Source organism: Mastomys coucha, unplaced genomic scaffold (assembly GCF_008632895.1).
Source record: "Mastomys coucha isolate ucsf_1 unplaced genomic scaffold, UCSF_Mcou_1 pScaffold16, whole genome shotgun sequence".
Lineage (NCBI taxonomy): Eukaryota > Metazoa > Chordata > Mammalia > Rodentia > Muridae > Mastomys > Mastomys coucha.
In genome coordinates this window covers 35,496,405-35,512,357 of record NW_022196898.1, presented here as the reverse complement: position 1 = coordinate 35,512,357, position 15,953 = coordinate 35,496,405, and the positions used below count along the sequence as shown (strand labels likewise).

Sequence of the window (15,953 nt, the reverse complement as noted above, 5' to 3'; positions counted from 1 at the left end):
TATACAGAGAAACCCTGTCTCAAAAAGCCAAAAAAAGAAAAAAAAAAAAAAGAAAGAAAAAAGAAAAAAAAAGAAAACTATTCTGTAGCTAAACTTCACACCTGACTCCACCTATACAAGCAATCATTTATGCTTGCTTTGAAAATGAGTCCCCATCAAGTAACAGTTCCCAAGCACCCAAGCCTTATCCTCATCCTCCCTTCTATATCCCCATGATAGACTTCCTCCGTGTAGCCCTGGCTGTTATGGAACTTGCTCTGTAGAGCACGCTGGCCTCAATGTCAGAGACCCTGTCCACAGAGTGCTGGGATTATAGGTGTGCCACACCACTACCCAGCTTACAATCATTAATTCTCCATTACTTTACAGAACATTGGGCTCTCAAGACATCAGCTCCACCTCATTCTCCTTCTCTATCTGTTAATTCTAAGATTACCTTCGTTCTAGCCTTTCTTTCTTTCCTCTCTCACACACCTGTTCCACGCTCTTACCTCACTACTTTCTTACCAGCTGCTCTGCTGAATTCATCTCTCACTCAGCAGTTTCCTCTTTGCCAACAAAACCCAAAGCCCTGCTTCTAGATTTTGAATATTCTATGGCTTCTTTCTGTCAAATGCTCTTTCAGACACTTCACATCGATGTCTTGCCAGGGCAGGAAGATCACCATCCTTCACTACATTTCTGTTAATGGCATCAGTCTCTCAACAATGAGGATTAGAAGCCAGTAAGTCTATTCTGACAGCCTTGTCTCATTAACTTACTATCTCTAGTCAGCTGTATGTCACATGGTTGTTGCTTATAAATTCTTATAGTAAAGGCTATTGTAATTTCTCCAGTGAAGGCCTTCATCACACTTACAGGCAATTGCTCCCCAATATTGCCCTCTGGGTAGTCTCTCTACCCCAGTTTACAAACTTCCCTAAAAGCTTGATAATTTTTTATAGCTCTAGTAATACGTATTCTCAAAACCTTTCCAAACCTCCCCAATGAACTGCCTGCTAAGTCAGGCTGAAGATAATCTACCACAATATCTCCATGCTAAATTAACTATCCTTATATTTAGAAGTAATCCGCATTATGTCCCGGTATATTTTTGAGAACACAATTATACCACTGACTTTTCTCCAGACAGTATACTTTGTATTTCCCATCTCTGTGTGCTTGCCTATCCTTTCAGCTTTACACAGTCTTAATTTCTGACCCCATAACCTCTTCTGTCACAACATCTTTACATTACCAATGAAAGCTGTGTTTCTTCTTTGTCTTCTTAAATTCTCTTACTACACATGTTTGAAATCTATATTCTTTTGCTCTATAATCATAGTTTACACATCTTTAATCCACAAATCTGAAACCCAAAGCATTCAGGCACTAAGTTTCAGTCTTCAGAGCACTTTGCATGTGAGTGGCTCAATTAAGGGAGTTTAACTCACAGCCCATGCATACATTACAAGCCTGAGAAATTCTGCCACCTGCAATCATACCTGTCCTATGCAATTCAAATAAGGGACATTCAACTTCTACTGATTTTGGTAAGTAACTTCTCTGGGAATATAAAAAATACCTTTTTCTTTTTGTACATCTTTTGTGCCTCAATAAATAGCATGTCAGTTTGTTGAAATGAGGTACAAGTATCACTCTAGTAGACTTGCCATTTGCTTATTCTACGTGCAAAGTATAGGCATGCTTTACTCTTCAAAGTAACACTTCCAATGGACGACTTTCCATATTGCATGATTATAATCTTGTAAGGGCTATCTAATCTTTATATTTTCATGTTTGGGTCTTAACATTCCTTTAGCTATCATACCTACTGTCTCATCATATAACATTTCTAATAAAATAGGTTCTGAATTTTATACTGTTCTTCATTCTACAATTTCACAGTAATCCTATTTTATTACATCCTACATGATTGTAGATTCTTTTCTTTTTGGAAATTTTTAATTCTCAAATAGTCCCCTGTCCATATGCAAAGTTGCAAATTTTAGTAGGAATTTACTTTCTTAAGAGATTCAAACAGCAATAAAAACGACCTACTTATCCTGATACTAAAAATAATCTAAGCATATCACAATAGACATTTGTTCCCTAAAATAAGTCAAGATGTGCATTTAATTTACCTGCAATTGTGTTGAGAAACATCAAGTATTCGAAGTTTGAAATCTCTCTGTGCTGCCACCGCTGAGTCATATTTGAAGCTTTAAATAGCTGACGGGGAGTGGCTAATGAAATACGCCTGCAAAGATGAGAATTTGAGATAAAAGTAACTAAAATTAATTATACTATAATAATAAATCATGAGTTGTCTGTACTCACTCAGTATTCATAATGAAACCATAATTCTGAAAATTAGTATACATGTCAGTTCAATGAATATTAGCAAGGTTTCAAACTACAATTGAAAAATACCAAATGATTTGTACTAGCAATAAGTATACTACTTACGTTCTGCTTATTCAGGTAAGCAGTCATAATGTCACTGTAATATTTGGATTGCATGTAAGTTGATTAAAACAGTATGATCAATGATTCTACAAGATGCATAAAATTGTATTCACATGTCTATCAGCCTTATAAAACATTCCTTAAAGATTAAACATATGCATTATGATTTAAAATATTGGATTTTCTCAGATCCTGTAACAAGGGAAAGAGAAATCTAAGTAATCTATAGGATAGAAGGAAGACAGGAATTATTGAGGTTTATTTTTAAATGTAGTTGCATAGAAGACCAAGTTAGAGAAATACTTGAAACTATTTGGAAGGCTTTAGAAGGTGTGGCCTTTTAAAAGGTGTGTCACTGCCTGTGGGCTTTGTCAGGAGCCCATGCCTTTTACAATTAGTTCTTTCTCTGCTTCCTATTGTAGAAAAAGATATAAGTTCTCCTGTACTACTGCTGCATCATGCCTGCCTAGCTGATGCTTCCCACCATGATAGTCATGTACTCTAGCCTTCCAGAACTAGAGTCCAATTTAAATGCTTTCTTTATGTTACTTTGGTCCTGGTACTTTGTCATGGCAACAGAAAAGTAACTATGGCACCCATTATATAAAGGTGTGCTTTCCTGGCCAATTTTCTAGTAAAGGGTAAAAAATTCAAGGGCTGAGATAAGAAAAAACTTTCTGTATGTGGGAAAACTCAAATGGCTCTTGACTAAAGCCTTTAGGCTTATGGAATAACTTGATATTAAGTCTTAAAATTAGTATTGTGCATGTATGGACCATATTTCTGCAAACTCAGATATTCTTTTAAAAAAAAAAACACATCAGGAAAAGTGATCAGACCCTGCTATGTCCCATCAGAGGTGGGTTATGTATCTAGCACAAATGTCTCCACGATCTTACATCCTAATGGCTGGTAAGTCGCATGTTTTTGTCTAATGTCCTCAAATGCAGTGTTATCATATCTAAACTCAAAATTTCATAAACAACAGAATTTTTGCCCCATTAATCAAGTACAGCTTGTTGATATTGAGTGGGTAAATTCACATTAAACCACTGCAGCCCTAAATAGCTGCAATGAGATACAACAGGCACTGTTTTGTCTATCTTATTGACTTCATGTCAGATCTAATTGAACAGAAATACTGCCAACCCTTCCCATCACACTCCCCTGGACCTGTCCTTTAGATAGTTTCTTCCATGAGGGGAAGGGGTTCTGTTTTTCTCTCCCTCTGTCTGTCCTTCCTTCCTTTTTTCCTGCTTACTTTCTAGCTAATATCTGTTAAAAAAAATGATTGTCTTTTAAGTTTTACAATTAATGGTGACAATCCTTGGGATGTAGCCCTACTTCCTCTCACCATTCTAGTTTCTCCCAGATGAAATCACTCCCTATTATGGCTCCTAATCTCATGCACAGGACACCTAGTCCCAACTGCTAGGTTTCTACTTACTGTTTTAGATATGTTCTGGAATCTAATTTCCTATTAGTATTTACAACTGAGCATTTCTTTTGGGCTTCAATTTCAGTATACCTAAAACCAAGCTTATTTTCTCTCTGCTTTCTCCCTATAATCTCAACCATGAAGACAGAAGCATAGGGAGCCCTCCACAGCCATTGCTTCTCTAGTGCTGTTGACTTCAGGAGCTTAAGCTGAGACTTGAGAAGATATATTGAACATCTACCGTCTCATGTCAGTCTCCAAATCTTACAAGTTATACTTCCTACAACTCTTGAATCAGGATGCCTCTCCCCATTAACATTACCATTGCATTCTGTTAGTAATTAAACTTTTCCATCAGCCTCTTACTCCCACTCAACACTCTTTCCTAAGTCGCTGGGTCCCACCGTTAGTTGCCCTTTAATATATTTCCAGAACAATAAAAGCTCTGCAAAACTATCTCCTCCTTCAATGCTGGACTGGTTCTATTTCTTGAGATAAAACATAACAGTCTCATTGGAATACATTGAATCAGTTTATCCAAAGAAACCCATCTCTACTGGAGAGATAGCTCAGTAGTTAAGAAACCCATCTCTATAGCTATTTAGTACACATATTTGTTGGAGCATCTGTGGACAATGGGGTGTCTATGTTGTATTTTCCTGAATGTTTCTGACATAATTTAAGGGCTGAAAATCTATTTCAGAAAATAATGAATGAATTAAGACTTTTAAAACACAAGAGTCCCAGGTATAACACCTACAGGAGATAAAAAGTCACACACACACACACACACACACACACACACACACACACACGTATATACACACACACACATATATATGCGCTAAGGATTGAGCCCGATGCCATTCTTACACTACGCAGTAATCTGCCAGTGAGTCCTGTCCTAGCCATGAAATTGTTCATGAAATGGTATTATATAGTCTAAATCAGTTCTGACAGTGTAAAACAACTATCTAATCCATAAGGGCTTTGCTATTTTCACTTAAAAATAATAAATTGAGGCATATAAAAGAGTAAGTCCACAGGAACTAGCTCTCAGTTTTTGTTGTGGGAGCTGAGCTGTCCTGAGTGACTTCCTTGGGGTGAAGACAGTAGAGCAGGGATGACAGTGCTACAGAGAGTTCTGTGACTTCTGCATCACTTTCTCTTGGAGCGCTTGGTGTGTAGAAGGCTATTCCCATGCTCTGTACTCAGTGAGGAAACAGCAGATAAAGAGACAGCTGAGAGACAGGCTGGCTACAGAGAGGTCGAAGACAAAGACTCCTACTGAAGCCTGGCCATTGTTTGCACAGGACATTCCAACTGCAACTGGGACAGGATATTATCACAGCATATGAAATAAACAAAAATAAAGACTAGATCAGGGCAGACATATGGCCCAGTGGTAGAGTGCCTGCTTAGAATACTCAAGGACCTTGGTTTGACTCTAAGCACCACAAAAACAGTAAGATAAAATGTTTCAACTCTTCTTGTTTTTTTTGTTTTGTTTTTGTTTTTGTTTTTTTGTTGTTTTTTTGAGGGGAAACTGGGAAAAGAGAAATCATATGACATGTAAATAAAGAAAATATCTAATAAAACATGGTGAGAAACAAAAAGAAAAAAATGCTTCAACTCAACAAGTCAGGCACGCTAAAAGTAAACTGTCCTTTCCTACTCAGAAACACTTTCCAACTAATTTGTAAAATCTCCTGTGTTTGCACTTTACCAGCTTTTTGTTTTGTTTTGTTTTGTTTTTTGTTTCTCTGTATTGCCTTGGCTGTCCTAGAACTCACTCTGTAGACCAGGCTGGCCTCGAACTCAGAAATCCGCCTGCCTCTGCCTCCCAAGTGCTGGGATTAAAGGCGTGTGCCACCGCTGCCCCGGCTACTTCACCAGCTTTTAAATGTGTTAACTCTGCTATATTAGCAGTGAATCAATTACAGAGAGAAATACTAGGCTTAGCATAGCTAGCTCACCGACCCTCTGACCCTCGAGAGGAAGACTCCTCTACTCTCCCAAGTCCTACGCCATGAGATCATCCTGCTAACAAAAACTAGAAAACTCTACTCTATGTTGCAGACTGTTTCAGTGTCCTTTTCCCTTTGTCTAGCTAGGGAGATCTATGCGTTTGTTTTAATTCTTTCAAAAGAATCAACTCTTAGTTTCACTAATAGTTTCTAAGAATTTTAAGGTCTCTAGATTAGTTATTTCTGCTTTGGACCTTGTTTTCTTTTTCATTCTAATTTTGGGCTTACTTTGCTTTAAATATTATTATCAGTGGCCTGATAAAAACACTGAAGGACTAATGACTAATAAATAAAAAAAAAACTCAATCCAAAATTATGGGTTATACCAAGTATGCTGTGAAAAGGGCTTAAGAACAATTAAACAAAAATCCAATGTGTTAAAATAGTAGTTCGTTCTATATAATAGAATCAAGGATGAGCCTTCAAAGTATTTATTATACTACAACACAAAAGTATGTTCTTGATGAGAGTATTTAAAGTACACAGACTGGACAGCCATCATCTCAGACAAGACATATAAGCAACATATCATAAGCCTTCTTAATATGTTCTCGTGAACTACCTCTCTCCAAAAATGAGTTAATGTCCTGGAAATACCCTCAGGCACTGGCGTCAAGCTCACTGCTTCAGAATATTACTTAAACAGACGGCCTGTCATTGCCTCCATCACTAAGTTCATTATTGTTGCTGCCCGTGACAAATATCCGCTCATTTACCGTAATAGATTCTACTGTATGAACACACCACATCACTTATTTTCCTGATGCTAATAAACTTGCTTTCAGTTTGAGCCTATCATAGCACTCATATGAACACTGCTATGCAAACTTTGTGGTAAACATGAACAGATGTTTCTGCAGCACCTATATCTAGGACTAACACAGTTGGATTATAGGGCACATAGGAATTGCTGGTGTGAAGTTTTGCTTTGTTTTCAAAGAGTCTCCAAAGTTCCTGTACCAATTTACAACCTTTGTATGCAACACTCCATTCACTTTACATCTGAATAATATTTGGATATTATTTATCTTTCTGGGTTTTGCCATGTTGATTAAAATATAGTGGTATCACATAGAAATACATGCCGTTTCCTCAAAGGCCAAAGCAAGAAGCATAAATGAAAGTTTTTGATATGTGTTCATGTGCACATGTGTGTGTGTGTGTGTGTGTGTGTGGACATGCATGTACATGTGTGCGTGTTTGTTCATGCACACACAAATGCTTTTGGGGAGAGTTAGAAACCTCTTTCTTATAGTATTTGCAAATATGTTCTTTGAGGGATACTGCACCTGTTTATATTATGATTCAGTTGACTAAAAATAAAACGTAACTCTAAAAACCATCCTTTATTAATAAACAAAAATCAGAAGGGGATATTTCAAAACAAATACAAATATTAATATATGTTAATTACCAAGAGTTTTTTTTTCAACTTAAATAAAGGTTTAATTTCTAATTACCAAGACTTTAATCAGAATATTTCTTTTATTTATTTATATTTTCAGATAACAAGTACCTGGTCTGAGGTAATCCAAAACTGGTTCCCACACCAACACGAGGTAGATAGTTCACCACTTTCTTCACTGTGGCAGGGTCTGGGAAGTTGAACATTACAGCAACTACAACAAATAAGTTTTAAAAATTAGAACATAATAAAATCCTTCTTGGAAAAAATGACTTCTTGATTCAACAGAATATTTACTCTTGGTTCAAGTATCTAAAACACAACTGGTACTACATTCTAGTGCTGCAGTAGTAATCTTCTACAGATCACATTTGCTTCACTCAAAGACTCTGCTGCCATACCCAAGCGTTTCAACAGTATTTACAGAAAGAGTAAAAACTGCCTCCTCTTTGCATAGCATGAAGTTGAAATTATATAGGGACAAGTGTGAAAATACATATTCAATGTTCAGAACTCCAATATCTCCGCACGAGTTTCTAGAACTATTTAAATTAAAACTAAATTTAAATTTAAATTAAATTAAAATTTAAAGTTGTATACCTATTATTAAAAGCTACAAATGCAGCTAAGAAATAATCTATTTTACATCAAGTAATGACCAGTCAGAAATCAATTTTCTTTATAATATTTTCATGTTTTTATTTTGTATGTTAATGTCAACTAACATTTGTGTCTAGAAATAATAGTTTTCACTATGACTCTTAAGCAAACTTAAAATGCTTTCTAATAATTTAGACAATTACCCATGGACTACAGTACCAAGAATCAACTAGCAACAAAATACCTTTGAAATGTTAATTTAAAAAGTCATGTGAAATACTTAGGTATCTTTTAAAAAGATAGTCATAAAATGATAAAATTTATAAGATATTAATTTGGTCAGTCGCAAAATCTTAGTTATATATTAACAGTATCAGAAACATATGCATGCTACAAACTCATCCAGAAGGTAGTCTTCTGCTTCGTCAAAAAAATACTCAAGGTGAAAAAAAAATTAATTATGTTGCTGTAGCTTTTAAATAATGGGTTTATTAACAAGTCTTAAGCAGATAAGGGATCACTCACTAAGCACATACAAAGTATCTTGTAATGCTATGTACACATAATGTTGAAATAGGGCCTCTTACACACCTACCTACTCTCATGTTCAATATTGGGGAGGAATGAAAGAGTAAATCACTGCAGGTTATGGCAGAAGACCTAGCTAAGACGGGAGATGACAGAAAACACACACTCAAGGGTGTCTACACAAGTCTAAGGAAGGAAAAGGAGTGAAGATGAGCAAGTGGCCATTGCTGGATGGTTGCCTTTCCTTCTGCACACGGCAGACAGAAATAACATGTAAAGTGACCCCTCAGTTACTCATCTAGAGGAATAATGTTTGCATTAGTAAAGTCTCCTGGTTGTAGAGGAGCTCATAATGTGCTTATTTTATCTGTCAACATATGCTACTAAACAGGGAGAAATGCATACATATATTTTTATGTGAAGACTTAAAACATGGAGATTATGGAGCAAACAAATAAAAACCCATCAGCCTACATATAGTTAGAAATGTAACAAAGACGCCAAGTTTTACATATTTTCCCATGTGTGACCCCACTCATAAACAGTTTTTTTTCCTTCAAGTTCAACTTCTCTACCCTTGCAGTCTTGATGTATTTCATCAAGTTACATTTTAAATCCACAAGCAAAACTTTAGTTCAACTTTTAAAAATGGGACAAATTAGTAATTTTTTCTGACTTTTTAGATAAATAGCAATAGGTTAAATAAAAGACAAAGTAAATACATGAGTCATTTGATCATATTTTGTCCCCAAATGTAGCCATCTATTAGAAGTAATCAAGGAAATACTATAGACATGGAAATTCTACAGCTGATTCAATAGTTAAATCGCAGAATATTCATATTTATAGAGCATTGCATCAATTTGTGATATAGTCAGGAAAACAAAAGATCTACAAATTATTCTAAAAATGATGGGAGGGGAAGGGAATAAAAATCACATGACAGTCGGTGAGATGTAAGAGATGAGGTCAACAGGGCAGAGGGTAAACTACAGATCCAATCTAAATAGAAACAATATGGTGTGTTCAAAAATGACATCCCAAATGGGGGGAAGTTAGTCCTTTAACAATGTACTTCTGTAACATATTACCTCTGTTTGCCATAAAGATCTCCAGGGCTGTATTTTGCAAAAGATAACGACGAGAAAAGATTGATCTTATCTCTGTGAACAGCCATTTTCCATGCAGACCTTCTGTATATGCCAAGATCTAGTGAGAGAAAAGATAACCCCAATTAAGTCACAGTATTACGTTGTTAGCACTGTTTCCCTCCAATTAAAATAGAAACGGCTCTATTAAAAATTTCTAAGAAAAATAACTTAATAGATAATGAAATAGTTTGGAAGGAAAGGAAGAAAATGGGTTGTAATTAGTGAAAGGGCAACTTAGATGAAAAAGTAGAATGAAACTATTAAATCTCTACTTACAATTATGTATTTGGTCTTTTAAAAACAAAGTAATCTATTCTCAGAAAATTTATATAGCCTTATTTACTGATCAATTTTAAAATCTTTTTAGAGAAACAACATTTCAGATGAAATTTCACAAGTTATAATTCAAAAGAATGACATATATGCTTTTGGCCACTTATAACAATAGATTTTACATATGTGACTACAATTTTCCCTGGGGTGCCTTTTACCTGTTTTAAAAATATGTGTTAGCTCATTGGTAAGGAAAAAAACCAGAAAATACAAAGATTAACTATATAAGAGGTTAAGTATCATTTTGTCACTCAAAGTTAAACATAACCCTGCAAATTAAGCTCAGTGTAATCTCCCCATTGGAGTGGGTGGCTGTCAGAGTAACTTGTTACAATTCCTGTCATCCCATGTGACAGACACAGTTGCTTAAAATGCTTTGCCAATTCAAGGTAATCCTGTCTTTAGTTCTAAGCCACTTTGTTGCCTTGTTATTCAAGGTTTGTTTCCAAAAAAGATCATTTCAAAAGCTTAATTATGAGAGTCTGAAAGGAACTCAGATTCATCATTTCTCCAAGAAAATCAAATGTCATTCCTATCAAGAGCTGATAAAAATCTATGAGCTCAGTTAAGAATTAAGATAAATTTCTGTAACTCAAGTCCCACTAAACAATACAAATGAACCAACCTGTGATTATGATAGTGTGTGACAAGGGCAAAGATGAAGGGGACCCGAAGAAAAAAATGTCCAGTGGTGGTCTACCCCACACCCCATCTGCCCATGCCCACTTCCCAGGCCTGGACTAAAAGCAACCTATATTCTTCAATGTACATTGCAGTTTCTTAGAAACTAAAAAAAAAAACCAAAAACTTCAATCAGTTATTTTTTTCAACTTTTCTATAAGAAGTACTCTGTTTCTGGTACATGGGAAGTTAGAAAACAGATACAACTTTGAAAAGTTCTACAAAATCCTCAAAGAACCAGACAAGTAATCATTTCTCAATTTTGAAGCTGGCAATAAATGCTCTATTTCTCATTTCCATAACAAATAGTAGGACAAATAAAATCCAGAAAAAGAAACAGAAAGGACAGATGGGGGGGGCTTGTTTTGAACTCCTTGTTTCCTTCCTTCTCTGCCTGGAAAGGTCCTCCAAACCTCAAGGGGTGCCTATTGCAGCATCTAGAACTCAATTCCTCTCATCTTCCCCACAACCAGAGATTTTCTCTTTACTTCCTGTAGGAAAACCAAGACTCCAAACATCCCAAAACTTCTTTTTAATAGTTTGTACCATCTCAAGTTATAAGTACTTGCTGGATTCTCATCTTTCCTGCTTTAGAGAACAGAATCTCAGTTTCAGTTCAGGAAAGCCTTCAACTACTCTTTTCCTACAACCTTAAAAGTGGCATGAAGCATCATTTTTTAAATGGCTCTGTGAAATCTGGTAGCCTAAGCCCCACAATGGCTCCAATGCTTTGTTTTGCTATTCTCATTCTCATTCTCATCCTCATCCTCTCCCCCTCACATGAAGTGGGTCACAAGTGATATCTTAAGAGATTTTTGATTAGTGGGACATACTGAGAAAATAGCTCTTTACATAAATAAATACTGTTTTCTGATTTATTAGGAAAAGTAAGTAGTTGTATTTACTAATTTAAAGTAAATATTCAATTATTTATTGTCTGACTAATTTCTATGCATATGAGCTTACCACCCTGGATTTACCTAAACAATATATTGTTAAGAATATATTATGCATTATAGATTTTATAAACTTATAATAATATATTTAATGATTCTAGTCATAAGTAAATGTAGCAATGTCAAGACTTGTTAAATTATTATTATTATTTTTGTTTGTTTTTGTTTTTCGAGACAGGGTTTCTTTGTGTAGCCCTGGCTGTCCTGGAACTCACTCTGTAGACCAGGATGGCCTCAAACTCAGAAATCGGCCTGCCTCTGCCTGCCAACTGTTGGGATTAAAGGCATGCACCACCACTGTTAAGACTTATTAAATATTGAAGCAATCTCTTCACAAGTTAGTGGCAGGGTCTAGTTTACTCCAAGTTTTCAAATCCCTAGGTCCAGAGCTTCCATTACATTCCACATTGTCATGCTCTTCAAAAGCATCTTATGGTCAGGAGTGTGCTGCACACATAAATCTCAGAACCCAGAAGGCTGAGGTGTGGGGATTGTGAATTCAAGGCTTCTCTGGCCTACAGTCAATGGTCTGTCTCTAAAGAAAAAGGGGTTGAGATTAAAATAGAACTTGACTCACAGAAAACTTAATAAACTACATTTATTGTCGCTTATTTAGATTAACATGAAAGGAGAAAACCAAAACAAACAACAGAGCCCCCTACTTTCAATGGCATGTGAGAAGTGTTGTGCACTGGTGTGAAAGGTCCATGTCTCTTAAGCATGGAAATCTCTGGTGCATCCTCCTGCTCACAGTAATGATGCCAGCACTGCACAGACATGGTCGCATGGCCAGAGTTACCTCACTCTAGACTCTCCATTCCTTAACAGAAACGAGTATGCTAACGTGCTGTTCTTAACATTTTTAACATACTCTGGTAGTTCTAGGATTCATCAAACTCCATGTGTGTTCCATTGACCTAAACCACAGTGCCATCCTCCTTTAAAATGTGCTTTACTCTAACAAATATAATTGAAAATTACACTAAATGACATAGCCCCATGTATACTCATATTCTTACATGCTTTTGTCAAATTGTTGGATAAATTCAAAAATTAAAGCAGTACGGTGTTGAAATTCCCACATCTAACATTCCTGATCTACTTTTTCTTTCTTACAGCCCATCACTATGTTTGAGGTTTATCATTCATATGTATGTTTCGACTACCTAATACATATTCCAGAAACTGAAGCCAGTGTTGTGGTCTATGTGTCCAAACGTGATATAAACAGTGGTAAACTGAAAGAATATCAAGGTGTGCTTCCAAAGTTAAATATAAAGTCTCATAATATTTTCAAACTCAGAAAAACAGAAAAAAAACAGAAAAAAAAAAACAAAAAATTCTGTGTATTTGTCTAAGGACTCAAATTTGAAAATCTTAAAAAACAAAACAAAACAAAACAAAAAACCAGCCTAATTTAAAAGAAAGTAACAAATAGGGAATACTGCTATAGTCAACTTGTAGTTTAAACTAGAAATGGAGACTCTCCTAACTAAAGACTTTCTACCTAAAATTGCAATAATAACATTTCTTGAAAGTATTCATTAGGAAGATGTGTCGGCACTGGAGAACAGCAGAGGCCTGGCTGAACACAAGGTTCAGTTCTTACTGGAACAAGAGTTGTGCGCCCGGTCTGAGGCTTCACTTCAAAGTCTCCAGAGTTCAATTAAAACTGGATTAGGTAGAAGCAGACCCTTCTTTGGGACTTTCTGTTCACTGGAACTCTACATATACTGACAGCACCCTAGACAGAGGTCTAGCCCTCCAATGAATCGGTTGCTATGGCAACCGTATCATTACCATTGCTCGGCAGTTATGACCCTGAGTCTAGAATAGCTTGAAAGCCTAAGCCCACAGCCCTCTCTCTAAATTCTTACCACTTTGTTTTATTATTATTAGTGTTATTACTGAATTTAACTTTTAAAAATAATTTGTTTTAACAAAGCTGATTTATATATTATATCTTAAAGTGAGTGTGTTAGAATTAAAAAAATCAATATTTACAAATACAAATACACTAAATTTCTTCCTATCAAAAACCAAATGTAGCTTCTATGAAAGGGTATATATCATATTCTCCAAAAATATATGTATTTTTGCTACTCTACATATAGCTTCCCAAAATTACAACAGGAAATTCTTTTATCAAGCTGCAGTTATTTTTAGCTTCAATGTATAAAGCATTTCATTTCACCAAAAATCTTGTTTTCTCATCCTCAAGAAAGAATAAAAATAGAAACCCACATTTTTTAGCCCAAATATTTTAGATGAAACCTTACTTATACTTTAAAAGAATTAGATTTTAAATATTTAAAGCTATCCTTGCTTCACTCTAGTAAAGGAGCAAAGAGGGGAGGCATTGTTACAAACAAAATACCTTCAGTAAAATGTAAATATTTTAACATTATTCTAGAAGGGAAATATTTATATGAAAGATATTTTATCTAAAATATAGGAAATAGTTACACAAAGTCTGCATATACAAAAAATGAAGAAGCGGAAGTCTATATAATTGAAATTAAGGACTATTTAAAGAACATACTATTAGGAAACTAGTCTAGCAACACTCACTTTCAAACACTTCCTAATTTCAGTGGTTTTACTCACTCAGATGACACAATATTGATTTCTGAATAATTTGGTAATAAGAAGCACAAAATCACATAATAAATAGCAACCATAGTATTGGTAATTCCACAATAAAATGATTTTCGAACTATTCAGACATATTTTCTGTCAAGAGAAATGTTTGCAACCTAGTATATAAACCAGAAAGTAATGACATCAAGTAACAATGGTAGTCTAATTTAACGTTAAGGGGATATTACCTATGCCCCAAAATTATTGACCATGAGTATAAACTATAGGCATAGGTCTTAAATTTGAGAATGGAAAGATATTCAAATATTCAAAACCAAACACATGTTGAAATGTACTCTTCAATTACTTCACTACTAAATATGTGTCAATATTTTGTTTCTAACAACCACAGTATGAGAAAATAAGTTTAAAGAAATTTCACCAATTATTTAAACATTGCATTAGTGATGCTTTTATATTTTGCTGTTTTTGTCTCTGAAATTAATATCAAAATGACCCTCCACTTTTCTAATAATAGTAAATTCAAACTGTTTTAAGGATTTCCTTTTCAATAACCAACCATATGACTTTTAGTGTTTTATATACAAGAATATATTCTTAAGCAAGGTATATAAAAATAACAGCAAAAATATAAATACCCTTGAGAAAGTGGAAAAACAGAGTTGTTTCCAGTGGAGAATTTAAAATGGTAATTTTGTTATAACTGACTGTAACATTTAGAACGTTCCTAAAATCCCCCAAAGCAAAACATCAGCAAAACTGAAAGTCATAAATATGAATAAATATTACCTTTTAAATTAATTATAAGTTATTATTTAATTTATTTCCTCTATGTATTTTTCTCCTGATACTAGTTCTATGATGTAGCAAAGCATTTTCCTTAACATTTTCATGGGTGACAAATTCAATTAAATATATTCATTACTCTAATGTTCTACTTGGCAGCTTTAGTCAGCATGAAAAATTAAAAATATATTAAAAAATGTTGTATGACCTTTGTATTGATTGGGCTAAAATGGCTTTAGCCTGGGTGTGGATGATGGGGCAGTTGGGAGGGAAGAGAGAAAAGCATACAAATACACACACTCTTATGTTTTCTCTTCCAATTACTGAGGGAGATGATAAAACCACAGCAAATGATGTATCAGCTCATTTTATCTTATCGCTTTGGGGCTAGGTGACAATGAAGTTCATATTTCACTGGCTCCCATTGAAGATTGTGAAAATTACTTGCCCTCATGACCTGAAATTTCACTAGAAGACAGAAATTTCTCTTCTGCAAAGTAATGCAATTTTTCAGATGTCAACCTTTAGCCCAGCTTTAAAAATTAATTTCATTTATATTAACCAATGATATTGATATTTTCACAGAACGCTCTTTGATACATGAAGCACTGACTGGCAAATTGATGTTGCTCTAGATGGGCAAAACTATTTTACTTTAAGCTGCGATGGCAGGCAGATTTATGGCAAACTGAAATTCCCATTTCATAACTTAATATTTGTGCTGAAGCAATGCACCTTTAAGCCTTTGGCCTGTAAATAATTCAGACTCTTGGTTCTATTTTATTTTCAACATTCCTCAGTTTAAAAATAATTTACATTCTATATGATACATTATAAAAATCCAGTTTTTAATGAGTAGTTGCTGTATAGCTTAATAAGGAAAAATTCATATAAAAGTAATGAACAAAAACCAAGAAAATAATTATCTATCTTTAAACTAATTTTAACTCAGTTTTAAAAATGTATACCTGTAGTTTGTGGGTGTTTTTTTTTTTTATT

General features: G+C 34.8%; 1 protein-coding gene across 6 annotated transcripts in view; it reads right to left on the bottom strand.

Moving 5' to 3' along the window:
- Nucleotides 1–15,953, bottom strand: part of Lrba (LPS responsive beige-like anchor protein) — a 547,775-nt gene that overhangs the window by 175,378 nt on the left and 356,444 nt on the right. For all 6 annotated transcript variants that reach the window (XM_031374244.1, XM_031374245.1, XM_031374247.1 and 3 more), the window contains 3 exons: nt 9,538–9,655; nt 7,430–7,532; nt 2,124–2,239 (listed from right to left, as the gene is read on the bottom strand). In XM_031374244.1, the coding sequence (XP_031230104.1) occupies nt 2,124–2,239; nt 7,430–7,532; nt 9,538–9,655 (337 nt within the window). The remainder of the gene's footprint in view (nt 1–2,123; nt 2,240–7,429; nt 7,533–9,537; nt 9,656–15,953) is intronic.